General features: G+C 32.1%; 1 protein-coding gene across 4 annotated transcripts in view; it reads left to right on the top strand.

Annotated features, from left to right (window-relative positions):
- Nucleotides 1-14746, top strand: part of cacna1hb (calcium channel, voltage-dependent, T type, alpha 1H subunit b) — a 98509-nt gene that overhangs the window by 69972 nt on the left and 13791 nt on the right. For all 4 annotated transcript variants that reach the window (XM_051105394.1, XM_051105397.1, XM_051105395.1 and 1 more), the window contains 11 exons: nt 856-973; nt 3539-3694; nt 6888-6972; nt 7056-7243; nt 9436-9774; nt 9899-9999; nt 10104-10227; nt 11360-11428; nt 11580-11764; nt 12999-13125; nt 13258-13383. In XM_051105394.1, coding sequence (XP_050961351.1) covers nt 856-973; nt 3539-3694; nt 6888-6972; nt 7056-7243; nt 9436-9774; nt 9899-9999; nt 10104-10227; nt 11360-11428; nt 11580-11764; nt 12999-13125; nt 13258-13383 — 1618 coding nt within the window. The remainder of the gene's footprint in view (nt 1-855; nt 974-3538; nt 3695-6887; nt 6973-7055; nt 7244-9435; nt 9775-9898; nt 10000-10103; nt 10228-11359; nt 11429-11579; nt 11765-12998; nt 13126-13257; nt 13384-14746) is intronic.

Raw genomic sequence — 14746 nt, 5'->3', positions numbered from 1 at the left:
TAGATTTTTCTTTTATGCCAAAAATCATTAGGAAATTAAGTAGATATCACATTCCATGAAGATATTTAGTAAAATTCCTACTGTAAATATATCAAAACGTAGTTTTTGATTAGTAATATGCATTGCTAAGAACTTTATTTGGATAACTTAAAGGCGATTTTCTCAATATTTTGATTTTTTTGCACCCTCAGATTCCAGCTATTCAAATAGTTGTATCTCGGCCAAATATTGTCCTATCCCAACAAACCATATATCACTGAAAAGCTTTTAGATTGTGTATGAATCTCAATTTTGAAAAATTGACCCTTATGACTGGTTTTGTGACACAAATGTGACCCTGGACCACAAAACTAGTCTTAAGTAGCACGGGTATATTTGTAGCAATAGCCAACAATACATTGTATTGGTCAAAATTATTGATTTTTCTTTTATGCCAAAAATCATTAGGATATTATGATCATGTTCCATGAAGATATTTTGTATATCGAAACTTAATTTTTGATTAGTAATATGCATTGCTAAGAACTTAATTTGGATAACTTTAAAGATGATTTTCTCAATATTTAGATTTTTTTTTTTCACCATCAGTTTCCAGAATTTCAAATAGTTTGGCCAAATATTGTCCTATCCTAACAAACCATACATCAATGCAAAGCTTATTTATTTAAAAAAATTGACCCTTATGACTGGATTTGTGGTCCAGGGCCACATGTGTTACTTTTATCTGGGAAAGGGAGACTGATATTCTTGCATTTATTGCAGTAAATGCTTTGTTTTTGGAACTTTTTTAATGTGTCTCTCTCTCTTTTTTTCTGTCTGTCTCTGTTTCTCCATCTCTTTTTCTCTGTGTTTTAGTATATTGGGAATGCATCTGTTTGGGTGTAAGTTTACTCTGCGTTTGGAGAACGGAGACACCGTGTCGGATAGGAAGAACTTTGACTCACTCCTCTGGGCCATCGTCACTGTGTTCCAGGTCAGAAGATTGTCCCTATTAACCTCATTAAAAAGCAATATATGGGTGTTATATTCTGTTAACAAAGGTGGAAATATTTCAGGGAGAGCTACCTATTTTTGCTTCGCTTTTAGCGAAAGATAAAACATTGCACAATTAGTTTTTGAAGCTGCTGTTCCTGAAATCCACACTTTTTGCTGACCACCAGGAGTCTGTGGGTCACTAAACTGACGGTTGAACTTATTAAAATCTTACAGAGGCTTGTATTCATTTAAAGTCCAGAAATAGCATTTTTAGTCTTCAGAGGCAAGTTTTGATTAAATACTCACTCCTCAATGTGGGAACAGCAGCATTTTGCAAAAATGCTGAGGCAAGGGATTGTGGGTATTTAGCCTTCCCTAAATGAAGTAACAAATCCTTGCGTGTCAAAGCAAAACATAGCCATTTTTGAAGCTGTACATTTATGTTCATAATAATTTGTTATTTTGTTGTGTGTATTTAAGCAAACTGCATTCTAAATATTAGTATATAATACGGCTAAGAGCTGAAATCCTCTTGCGGTCATCTCTGTCTATTAGGCAGCGGCTCAGGCTTGCTGTATATGGATGTATGTGTTTGTGTGTGTCAGTCTTACTTTTAAGACTGGGATTATTTAAACTTCTACAAGTTGTGTCAGAGTTGAAATTGCTGAGGTCATCGAAACCTGGCCTATATTATTGCAGACATGATGAGGTCATCAGCCCTCTCCCTGCAGTACTGGGTAGTGTGATGAGGTCACCGGGGGTGACACTTGTGCAAATACTGATATGGTGCAGTATTAACTCCAGGCCCTGAGGGAAGCGATCGGAGTCAGGGTTTCTTCGGTACCGGGAGCCTTTAATTTCCCTAATCTCTATTTCTGTCGGTGTGGGTGGGAGTGTGTGTGTGCGCACGTTTGTAAGCAGAATATAAACTCCAGACTGAACCTGCTGTTTTGCCTCTGTTCTAAATCAGTCTGCAGGAAGAGGCAGAGATGAGTTCAGATTCTGTCGTGGATGTCTGTGTGAAATGTGCTGGAGTAAAGGGAAAATAAACTAGCGGTTGAATTTAAAATGAGCCAAAAAGTTTGCTTTTACTTGTTTATAATAATAATATTAATAATAACAATAATAATAACAACTGTTGTTATTATTATTATTATTATTATTTTTATTATTATTATTATATTCAACTAGCGGTTGAATTTAAAATGAGCCAAAAAGGTTTGCTTTTACTTGTTAATAATAATAATAATAATAATAACTGCTATTATTATTATTATTAGTATTATTATATTAATTGATTAATTATGTATTATTACTTTTATTTTATAATTAGTAATACTTATATGTTCAATATTGTGAATCTAGATTTGATGAAGTGAGAATAATGTAGCATAAGCTTGGTATTATATTTAGTTTTCATTTATATGTAAAAAAAAAAAAACCTCTTAGTGTAAATATAAATTATTTTTATGAGTTTTTTTAATCTTATTATATTTATAGTTAATAATTAATGTTCATATTTTTGTGGAAGTATGTATTTTTAAAGAAAATACATTTTCATGCTGGATATAATATGCAAATTGTGTTATTTGGTTATTATTAATTTATTTAAATCCAAATAAAAACAATAATTATGTTGTTGTAATATTTTAGTTTCAATAAAAACATAATAATTTTATTTCTTCATAACAACATATTAAATTGTAATAGTCATAAAAGGGAACATCATATGAAAAACTACAGATTTCATATAATCTGATAATAATCAAATATTTTAATATTAATAATTACTGTTATTACTATTTGTTTTTTTAAATTATTATCATTTATTATTGTTGTTTTATTATTATTATTATTATTATTATTATTATATAATACATATAGATTAAATATTGTAAATCAGGTTGGTTCAGTGAGGTCAGAATAATTTGGCATAAAATGTGTGTCATGCACATTAATTGCTTAAAATGTTTTTTTTTTTACTAGGGCTGTCAAACGATTAATCACATAAAAATAAAAGTTTGAGTTTGCCTAATATATTTGTGTGTACTGTATGTAATTATTATTTATGTATAAATACACACAAAATGTATATATTTAAGAGAAATATGTTATTTATATACAAAATATTTGTATTTATATATTAAATAAATTATATAAAAATTATAATAAATACATATACTTGCATGTGTTTGTACTTATATATTCTTAATATTTACACATATATTAGGCAAACTCAAATTTTTATTTTGCGATTTATTTTAGAATGTGATTAATTGTGATTAATCATCTGGCAGCCCTAGTTTTTACCAACTGAATATATTTTTGTTAATATAAATATACCATTAACCGTCATAGGTATGTTGTACACACAGAGGTGTTGTTGTAATCAACAGTTTGATGTTTTTAATAGCATCTAGACAATGGTTGGTGTTTAATGCTACAATAAACTACAGTAATGCTACAATATTTATCTACTCACAATGTAAGACAGCAGTTTAAAATATGATATTTGTGCTAACAGTTACCAATTTGTGCTAACAGTCGTTCTGTGTCTCTACAGATTTTGACCCAGGAGGACTGGAATGTGGTTCTGTATAACGGCATGGCCTCCACCTCCCCATGGGCGGCTCTGTACTTTGTGGCCTTGATGACCTTTGGGAATTACGTCCTCTTTAATTTACTGGTTGCCATCTTAGTAGAGGGCTTTCAAGCTGAGGTAAGATGTCAGATGTTGGACTAGGGGCTACAGCAAAGTAGATGTATTTTCTTGAAATGTTTTGCTTGTAAAGAGTGCATGTAATATCCTTCTTTAAAATAAATGCCAGTTGCTTTGATATTTTGTATCTAATGGAGTGAGATTGTACATTTTGGCTTTGCAATAGCTCATCCAAAAAAATGAAAATTTGCTGAAAGTTTACTCTCCCTCAGGTCGTCCAAGATATAAAGACGTTTGTTTCTTTATCAAAACAGATTTGGAGAAATGTAGCATTACATCACTTGCTCATCAGTGGATCCTGTGCAGTGAATGGGTGCCGTCAGAATAAGAGTTTACTTGTGGGTTGATGTGATGTTTTGTCAGCCGTTTGGACTCTCATTACGACGGCACCTATTCACTGCAGAGTATCCGTTAGTGATGCTAAATTTCTCCACATCTGTTCTGATGAAGAAATAAACTTATCTACATCTTGGATGGCCTGGGGTTGAGTTTCAGCAAATTTTCATTTTTGGGTGAGCTATTCCTTTAAGGCTCTCAATATGTTTGGGGGCTACTACTGTAACTAACAGATCGCTGAAACGACTTCCTCTAGTTTGCAACATCTGCACAAATCTTCTGCATGACTGAATTAGATGTGGCCATATTGCATTTAATTGAGTTTCCAAGAGGGAATTTTTCATGTTAAGAGTAAGATGCTATCAGAGGACTAGAATTATTGCACTGTAACTCAATTACAGCACAGTAACCATTATACACACCATGAAAAAAAGGGGGTTTCCTTTGAGCGCACATGGAAATGATGAAAAAACACACCCTTGTTTCTTTTCGTTATTGGTGTCACATCAAAGAGATTGATTGTGTGGATTGGTGTATGTTTGGTTTGTGTGTGTAATTTTCATGTAGATGAGACTCATCTGCAGTGTATAAGCGCAGATGCTGAGCTGCAGCTGGTGTGATGATGTGTTTCACAGGAAAACGCTTTCACTCAAACCTTCTGTTGTTCCTTTTTTTCCTCTCTGTCTTTTATCTCTCTCTCTTTTGTCCGCCAGGGACAAATAACACACACATACACACTGGACACTTTACCTACTCACACAAATCTCAAATACGCATTTACACACACTTTTCCGGTTGTTACTGCTGAATATTGCAGATTCTCATTCATTCCGCTCTTTTTTCCATCACTCTTTATTTTTTCACATATTAAAATAGGAGATTTTGTGTGACATAACCCATCTAGGAAGTACACGACCTGGTTTGTTTTGGCATTGAACAGCTGTCTTTGATATTTTGTATCCAATGCAGTGAGATTTTGGCTTTGCAATAGCTCACCCAAAAAAATGAAAATTTGCTGAAAGTTCACTCTCCCTCAGGCCTTCCTAGATACAGAGGAGTTTGTTTCTTTATCAAAACAGATTTGGAGAAATGTAGCATTACATCACTTGCTCACCAGCGAATCCTCTGCAGTGAATGGGTGCCATCAGAATGACAGTTTACTTGTGGATTGATGTGTAGCTTTTATCAGCTGTTTGGACTCTCATTGTGACGGCACCTATTCACTGCAACAGTTTTTTTTAGACAGTTTTGAATCCCACTATTTGAAAAAAAAAAGAATAAATTAATAAATAATACTTCGTTCTCATTCATCCCTTCCCCAGTCACTCTTAATTTTTCACATATTTACAAGAAGTACATTTTCAAGTATAAATGACTGAATCTCAATGGCTGTTGCTTGTGTGACATAACCCAACTAGGAAGTATACAGCCTGGTTTGTTTTGGTATTGAACAGCCAACTTTCACAATAAAATCAGTTCCTATTGGATTTATTTCTACTGAAACATCCTGTTTCACTCAAATGTGTAACATTATGAAAGTAAAATGGGTCTGAATGCTATGTCATGTTAATTTTAAATGCATGAAAAGATAAAATTCAACTTACAGGATTTTTTTCCCCCTATGCAAACAGTATTGATCTTAAAACAATTAAAAAATTGATCTATACTGATCTATACTGGTCTATACTGATATTAGAATTATCCTTTTTTTTGTTTACATCAGACATAAATGTTCATTACAAATTTTAAACATGGAATTTTAAAAACAAACCTTCAGCTGAATTTGTTATTATTATTATTATTATTATTATTATTATTAAAAGTGGTTTCTCCATAGACTCATTGATATTTTTCATTGCCTTTTTTATTTTGTTTTGTTTGACTTTTTGGTTTAATATTGAAACATAAGCAAAACAAAACCAATCCAGCTATAAATAAATAACCAAATATGCATAAATTAATAAATAAAAATACAAAAGCTATATAAATAAATGTATACATCAAATAAAACATCACACTATTCACTATATATATATATATATATATATAAATGAATAAATAGTACATAATCCTCATTCATTCCTGCTTTTCACTCTTTTTTTCATGTTATGTATAATATAGCATGATTGATTGATTGATTTATTCCTGAAGTCAAGTTACCTTTACCATTTGATAGATACCAATAACAACTGCCAATAATTAATAGTATTTAGCTACATTTTAGATTAAATAAAAGTGTTTCATTATTAACCATCAAACTCGGCTGTCGCATGTGATCTCAGTTGTCATATCTAAGTGATTATAAATTGCCCATATTGTCCTTCTCATTATTGTGTATATGTACATTTTTTTCTTTTTGTCCGTCATACTGCAGTTGTTGCATCCTGCGATTATCAGCTACAGTTTGTGTGTCACATATTTACAACAGGACATTTTCTAGTATAAATGACTGAATCGTAATGGTCATTGCTTGTGTGACGTAACCCATCCTGGAAGTACACAGCCTGGTTCGTTTTGATATTACAGCCCACTTTTTAGATAAAATCAACTCCTAATGGATTTTTTTCTAGTGAAATATCCTGTTTGAATGGGTCTGAATGCTGTTTCGTGTTGATTTTAAATGCATAGGAAGAGGAAGTTAGTGACTCGCAGGAAATAGGACAAGGACAGCTAAGTTAACTAAGCATGAGATTAGGTAGAGAGTTGCACAGCCTTGAAAGAGCAAATGTAATTATGTTTGTTCTGCATTTATTTACGCTGGCCTTGTGTGGTTTGGGCTGATGTGAAAATATGATGATTCATTACATTATACATTCAACATTTTAGCCTTTAAATGTCATTTCTGTCTCTCTTTCAGGGTGATGCTAGCAGATCAGACACTGATGATGACATGTCGTCTGACTATGGTGATGAGGACAAACTGAGAGAACTACTGAACTCAGGTGTGTGTGTATGCGTGCGTGTATTTGTGCACAGCTGTTTATATGTGTTTTGTTATTTTATGCTAATCTCTTGTTGATATTAGGATCAGAGATGAAAATGCAGACATTAATGCCCATCTCCAACGGACACCTGGAACCTCGGGCGTCCATGCCACCTCACAGCACACACATGCAACTCAACACCACACCCAGAACTGAGGTGTCACACATCTACAGCCAATCACGGCGCAACAGCAACACCTCCACCGAGCCCCATGACCAGAGATCTCTGGTGAGGAAAATAGTATTTGTCTCAAAACATTTATGTGATGGAATCGCGGAATCCAGTCATAAAAATGGAATTTACTGTATAATGCGGTATGTCATGGAATTTGTCAAAGTTTGGATGAATTAATCAAAAGTAGGTTATTACACTTAAATCTAAACACGATATGGACCAGTATCCCTAAATATTAAGCAAAAAGACTATTCAAATGTTGTTCATGTTCTGTGTGTCTCCATGACAGAGACGGTTTTGTTTACTACACACATACTGAAGTGTGCGTGACGCTTGCAGTGATTTCAGTGTCTGCCATCTCGCCGAATGAGAACATAAATACATGAACAACATTTCCAGAACTGCTCTGAAGTTTCTTCAATCACACAATATTTATTTTTTTTATTTTTTATTTTTTTTTACATTTTAATAGTAATTTTGTTTGCCACAAAATAAAGTTTGTTTAATTTTCATTTGATTAAAAGATAAATTAAATTCATATTTTATGCCCTCATTTGATAACCAGAAAAAATGAAATATTGTAAAAAAAAATATTGTAAAAATTGACTTTAACAAAATAAAAATAATTAGACATGCTTAAACAGAATTTTGGTAACAATAAAACAGAATGTGAGAAAAAAATAGAACATTTCATAGGGCCCTAAACATGTAATTTTTGTTACATTTTTAATACATTTGTGTTGAATTGTATACGTTTCATAATTTTAATTAATTAGACTTGCTTTTTGATTAATAAAATGTAATTTAACAATTTCCAGATAATTTACTCACCCTATGTCATCCAGGATGTTCATGTCTTTCTTCAGTCGAAAATTTTTTTTGTTGAGGAAAACATTTTAGGATTTTTCTCCATATAATGGACTTAAAAGGGGATTAATGGGTCGAAGGTCCTAATTGCAGTTTCAATGCAGCTTCAAAGGGCTCGATCACAAATGTTATGTTAATTCTATACAGTTCAACAGACAAGAAGTTAACTGAGTGAGCAGAGCTGTGTGTCTCAGAGCAACACAGCAGTATTTTTTTTCCTGAATGAATCTGTTTTTTAACAAATCAGGTGAGCTAATTATTGAGTGATCCATTCCTAAAAACAGTCAACTTGGTTTGATTCTAACTGAATCATCCATTTTGAACAAATCATTTGAATTATTGATTCAAAGAATCATTCATTAAAACAGACACTTGCCACCACCTACTGGCAGTTTAAGTGTCATATTTATTTATCCATGACAGGCCTAAACCAGAACAAAAACACACTCAGCAAAAAAAGCTCATGTAGCTTTTCACACAAAACCTGAATTTTCAGCATTTCAAAAACAAACTTTCACCTGAAGATTGTTTTTCTTTTTTTTAATTGAAGTTGTTTTACCATGGCATCTTATTGTTTTTATCCCCTTTTTATTATAGTTTTGGTGTAAATATTGAACCATAAGCAAACCAGAACGCATCTACACATCTATAACTTCACCTGCTGTGATGTTTGATATGAAAATAAAAAAAACCCAAATCAAATATACACAAGTTAATAAATAAAAATGATAAAACCTATATCAATAAATGTATAAATCATATTAAATCATATATATGAATCAAACTATTAAAAATAAAAAATTAGGGCTGTCAAACGATTAATCACGATTAATCGCATACAAAATAAAAGTTTGATTTTGCCTATATATGTGTGTGTGCTGTGTGTAATTATTATGTGCATATAAATACAAACACATTCATATATATATATATATATATATATTTAAGAAATATTTACAAGTACATGTATTTATTATAATTTTTATAAAATTAGTATGTAAATAAAAATGTTGTACATAAAAAACATATTTCTTGCAAATATATACATTAATTTGTGTGTATTTATATATATGTAATAATTACATACAGTACACACACATTTATAAGGCAAACTCAAACTTTTATTTTGTATGCGATTAATCGTTTGACAGCCCTATAAAAAATATTTAAATGATGTAAAATAAAAAAAAAAAAAAAAATATATATGATCAAATCCATGCTATACGATTTAAATGATCTCGTCTAAGTGGTTATAAACTGTCAATATTGCTCCTCTCATTGTATATATGTCAATGTATTTCTCTTTTAATTTTTTCTGTCATACTACAGTAGTTGTTGCATCCTGTGATAATCAGCTAGAGTTTGTGTGTCTGTTGTAGTCCAGCCTTTGGGGAAGTCGCCGCTCCAGTTGGAACAGCCTTGGCCACGCCCCCAGTCTAATAAGACGCGCTCAGTCAGGGGAGCGCGAGTCGTTGCTGTCAGGAGCGGGACAGGACAGCATGGATGACAACCAATCAGAAGATGGGAAATCCAGCAGGACTGGCAGCCTGGGCGGAGTTTCGTGTCTAGGGTCGTTTGACTTTCCAGAGCTCCTCCAGGTTCCACGCCCATATTTAGAGTGTAACGGCAGATTAGATGGAGGTTATCCATCCACTCCAAACATAACACGCCCCGAACCGCAATCCACACAGGGGGCGGATGATGACGAATTTGAGGAGGTGTGGCTTTGTCTTATAAAATCATTTTTATTATTGATTATACTATAACAGTACATCAGTCATCTATTTATTTATTTTCCTTATGTAACTTTTTTGTTTTATATTATGTTTATGTTTCATTCAGAGCTGGTGTCTGATTTTGAAGAGACTGCTGGAGCCGTATAAACCCCAGTGGTGTAGAGACCATGAGGACTGGTCACTTTACTTATTCTCCCCCCAAAATAAGTGAGTGCCAACACAGCAGACCAACCAAACACACATATATACACATACTGTGTGTGCACATTTTTATGCTATTCACATGGCTCTTTTTCTCTCGTTCTCTGCAGGTTCCGTATGCGCTGTCAGAAGGTCATCACTCATAAGATGTTTGATCATATTGTGCTGTTTTTCATCTTCTTTAACTGTATCACAATCGCTCTGGAGCGACCTGACATCCAGTCTAACAGCACGGTAAACACAATCACAACACTCATTCTAGCACTATCATCAAGCTTTATTATATATGCATGCTACAGTTTAAAAGTTTGCGGTCAGTAAGATTTTTAAATATTTTTGAAGGTATCTCTTATGCTCACCATGGCAGCATTTATTTAATTAAAAATACAACAAAATCAGTAATATTGTGAAACAGTATTACAATTTAAAATACATGTTTTCTATTTTAATATATTTTAAAAATGTAATTTATTCCTGTGATTCAAAAAGCTGAATTTTCAGCATCATTACTTCAGTCTTCAGTGTCACGTGATCCTTCAGAAATCATCCTAATATGTTGATTTGGTGCTCAAGAAACATTATCAAGGCTGAAAAGGTTTTTTTTTTCCAAGATTTAGATATTTTTGCTAATAGAAAATTCAAAGCACAACATTAATTTTGATCAAAGTGTCCATGCTGAATAAAAGTATTAATTTATTTGAAAAAATAAATAAATAAAATATTGGCCCCAGACTTTTGAATGGTAATGTGTGTCACTGTATTATTGAAACTTTTTTTGTATTTTTGTAACTAATTTGTACCAGCTGAAATCTGATTGGCTGAACTGCATTCAAAGCCACTGTAAAACAGCAAATAAACACATTCCTGTAACTGCACATCAAAATCTATATTAATGACCTTGTCTATATAAATATCGTAAATGTGTCAAAGTTATGAACTGTATCATGTGGCAGAATTTATTTAAATTGCATTTAATTTTTATTTAATTAAATACAATGTTTTAGTAAATGTATTGAGAATTATTAAATTTAATCAATATTCTTTCATCATAATAAAAATTCGGTTATGTGGGTTAATATTGGAAAATAATTTCAGAATTGTATTATTCTACCCTTTTGAAACATTTTTAAGTTGCGTATAACCTATAAACAAACTGTCCTAAAAATTCCCTTGAAACTTGAAAATTATACTATCCATTATATCTCATTAATGAAACATGAAATAAATGCTGTAAAAATCACTAGGTGACTTCAGTAAGTGAAACACAATAATACCTCAGAGCACTCTTTTATTGGTCTTTAATAGATGTGTTGTGTTTTTTGCCATTTTAAATGACATTTTCATTATTTGTTAATTTGTTTGACAGGAGCGGACTTTTCTTAAGGTGTCTAACTACATCTTCACTGTGATCTTTGTGGCTGAGATGACTGTGAAGGTAGGATTAGTACAGTATAATGAATTGATAAAGGCATACATTTTGTTTTGGTTATTTTAACATTTTTGATAACTCTTTTATAGAGCTTTTTTTATTTTCATATACTAATACAATAATAACATAATATGCTGATGATGACTTGGTGTTGTAGGTGGTTTCTCTCGGGCTGTACGCTGGTCCAGGCTCGTACCTGAAGAGCAGCTGGAATGTTCTAGACGGCCTGCTGGTATTTGTGTCTATTGTGGACATCCTGGTCTCCCTCGCCTCTTCTGGCGGGAACAGAATCCTGGGTATCTTGCGAGTACTTCGACTGCTCAGAACACTGAGACCCTTGAGGTGAGACTCTTATTGAAAGTGTGTAAAAGTGTGGGTGTGTATGAATGTGTAGAAGTACATTAAGTCCTTTAGTGTTAGGCTTTTGTAATATTCTTAAAGGGGCAGTTTACTTGTCTTTTTTTTTTCAAATAACACAAAAGGAGATGTTTAGCAGAATGTTCACACTGTTCTTTTACAATATAATGAAAGTGAATTGGTTAATGCTCAATAAATGAAAGTGAACTATTGAAATGCTCAATAAATATAGTGTATACAACTCGTGCAGTGTATTTAAATTGCAAAATGTGATGCACCACTGAAAATATTCAGGTGAAAGTGCATTTTGCAAAATCGTTGAGATGGACTGACAATATCGATTTTCTCATTTTGAATCAGTCTTTAATTTGATGAACTAAGATCTTATATTTGATGCTTTTATTCTATGTTTGTCAATTTTATAATTAAATTTGAAAAATAATGTAATGTGGTTGAATAAATCTGTAATTTTTATTACAGATACCATTTAAATATTGTTCATATTTCAGCAATGAATTAGATTATAAAGTATATCATTAAAACGATGATATAAAAACTAACTTATGTGTCATTTAATTGCTTATGCAGTATATACAACTCAGTTTTTATTTGGGTTTTGATTGTAATTACATTTGATTAATGAATTGATTATTAAATAAGCATAATTTCCCTGTTTCGGTTTATGGGCAAATTTAATTTAATTTTCGTATTTCAGTAAAAAACAAATTATGCAGCATCACTATTCTGAATCATACTGTAGTTTTGTGTGAGGAATAGACCTAAATTATGTTTAATATGCTGAAAATTTGCCTCTTTGCCAAAGCTTTCAAATTTCATTTGCACTTCAAACCAAAAGCTGCATCACACCAGTTTTGACTTTGATCAACAGAAAAAAAAAAACGCATCCTTAAATTTTATAATGCTGCTGTCCATGGTGCTGAAACCACATTTCATCTCTCTCTATTGTCAGGAAATGGTTCCGCCTGACACATCTGAACAAAACGAGGCAACTCTCAGACAGAGAGATATTCTGCTGAGCAGACTTACCTATTCATTTCAAGGCTAACACTAGAGAACATCTCGTCTCGTCAGCTTGTTGTGCAACACTGAGCCCTTTATTAACAGTCTCTTTCTAGTTCAGTGGTTTTGCATTGAGTTCAGGTATTGTTGCAACACCAAATATGCATTTCTTTGTGTTTCTGTGTGTTTTTGTCATCAGGGTCATAAGCAGAGCTCCCGGACTGAAGCTGGTTGTTGAAACATTGATTACATCTCTCAGACCTATTGGAAATATTGTGTTGATCTGTTGTGCTTTCTTCATTGTCTTTGGCATTCTGGGAGTTCAGGTACACACACATTGCTATTGTCTAGATTTTTATTAAATAAACTTCCCACAGTTCAAAGCTTTGCTTGCTTTGTAATTAGCAGTTAATTTGTATTAATGCTGTCTAAGTGTAAGCTATTTTTCTTTTACGCAGCTCTTTAAGGGGAAGTTTTATCATTGTGAAGGCTATGACACTAGAAATATCACAAATAAATCTGAGTGCCTGCAAGCTAAATACAAATGGGTCCGTAGGAAGTACAACTTCGATAACCTGGGTCAGGTAGGACACTCACACTCACTTACACACTCATACAGTATAGGCGTAGGCATTAAGGGGGAATTCATGTAGAATGAATTATGTCCTGCACTAGTGTCTTTTATTAAAAAATCAACCTTCCCACTTGCCCTTTTCTAAATCATCAAGCAACCCATTATATTTTAAATTCAGGTCACATAAGCGCATTTCATCAAGATGACAGGGTTCTGGTGGACAGTGTTTCTCATTGCTTTTCTGTTGTTCAATATGTAGAGTCTATGCTATTTGTAGTTTAGACTTGCAACTTGAATACCATCATGTAATTAATTACTTTTTATTTTGTTCATAGTCATAGTCAGTACTTAGTTATATATTGCTTACATTTACACACACACACACACACACACACACACACACACACACACACAAATTGATCAAATGTGAGAGTAAAGACTTTTACATTGTTTTTAAATAAATGCTAGATTTAGAATTTTCTGTTCATCAAACAGTCTTAAAAATGAGTAAAAATTTATTTTTAATATACACTATCACTCAGAAGTTTTTAAACAGCAAAATTTTTGAATGTTTTTAAATAAGTCTCTTCTGCTCATCGGTCCTGCATTTATTTGATCCAAAATACAGCAAAAGCAGAAATATTTTTACTATTTAAAATAACTGCTTTCTATTTAAATATGTTTTAAAATGTAATTTATTCCTGTGATCAAATTTAAATTTTCATTTCTCCAGTCTTCAGTGTCACATGATCCTTCAGAAATCATTCAAAAATGCTGATTTGCTGTTCAAGAAAGAGTTTATTATTATTATTTATTTATTTTATTATTACTTTTATCATTATTTAAAACAGTTGAGTACATTTTTTCTTTGATGAATAGAAAGATCCAAAGATCAGCATTTATCTGAAATAAAAAGCTTTTGTAACATTATACACTATACCCTTTTAAAACCTGAGTCATTATGATTTCTTTTTTTATGGAAATTAATACTTTCATTTAGCAAGGATGCTTAGAACTGATATGATGATATAGACATTTATAATGTTACAAAAGATTTCTATTTCACATAAATGCTGTTCTTCTGAACTTTCTATTCATCAAAAAAAAAAACATAATGATGATAATAATAAATGTTTTTGAGCAGCAAATCAGAATATTAGAATAATTTCTGAAGGATCTGGAGTAATGAAGCTAAAAAATCAGCTTTGAAATCACAGGAATAAATTAAAATTTAAAAATATATTCAAATAGAAAGCATTTATTTTGAACAGTAAAAACATTTCAAAATTTCACTGTTTTTGCTGTACTTTCGATCAAATAAATGCAGGCTTGGTGAAGAAGAGACTTTTAAAAAAACATTAAAAATCTTACTG

Source organism: Labeo rohita, unplaced genomic scaffold, assembly GCF_022985175.1.
Source record: "Labeo rohita strain BAU-BD-2019 unplaced genomic scaffold, IGBB_LRoh.1.0 scaffold_98, whole genome shotgun sequence".
NCBI classification, from domain to species: domain Eukaryota; kingdom Metazoa; phylum Chordata; class Actinopteri; order Cypriniformes; family Cyprinidae; genus Labeo; species Labeo rohita.
The sequence above is the reverse complement of the archived record's forward strand: the minus strand, read 5'-3'. Positions and strand labels throughout refer to the sequence as shown.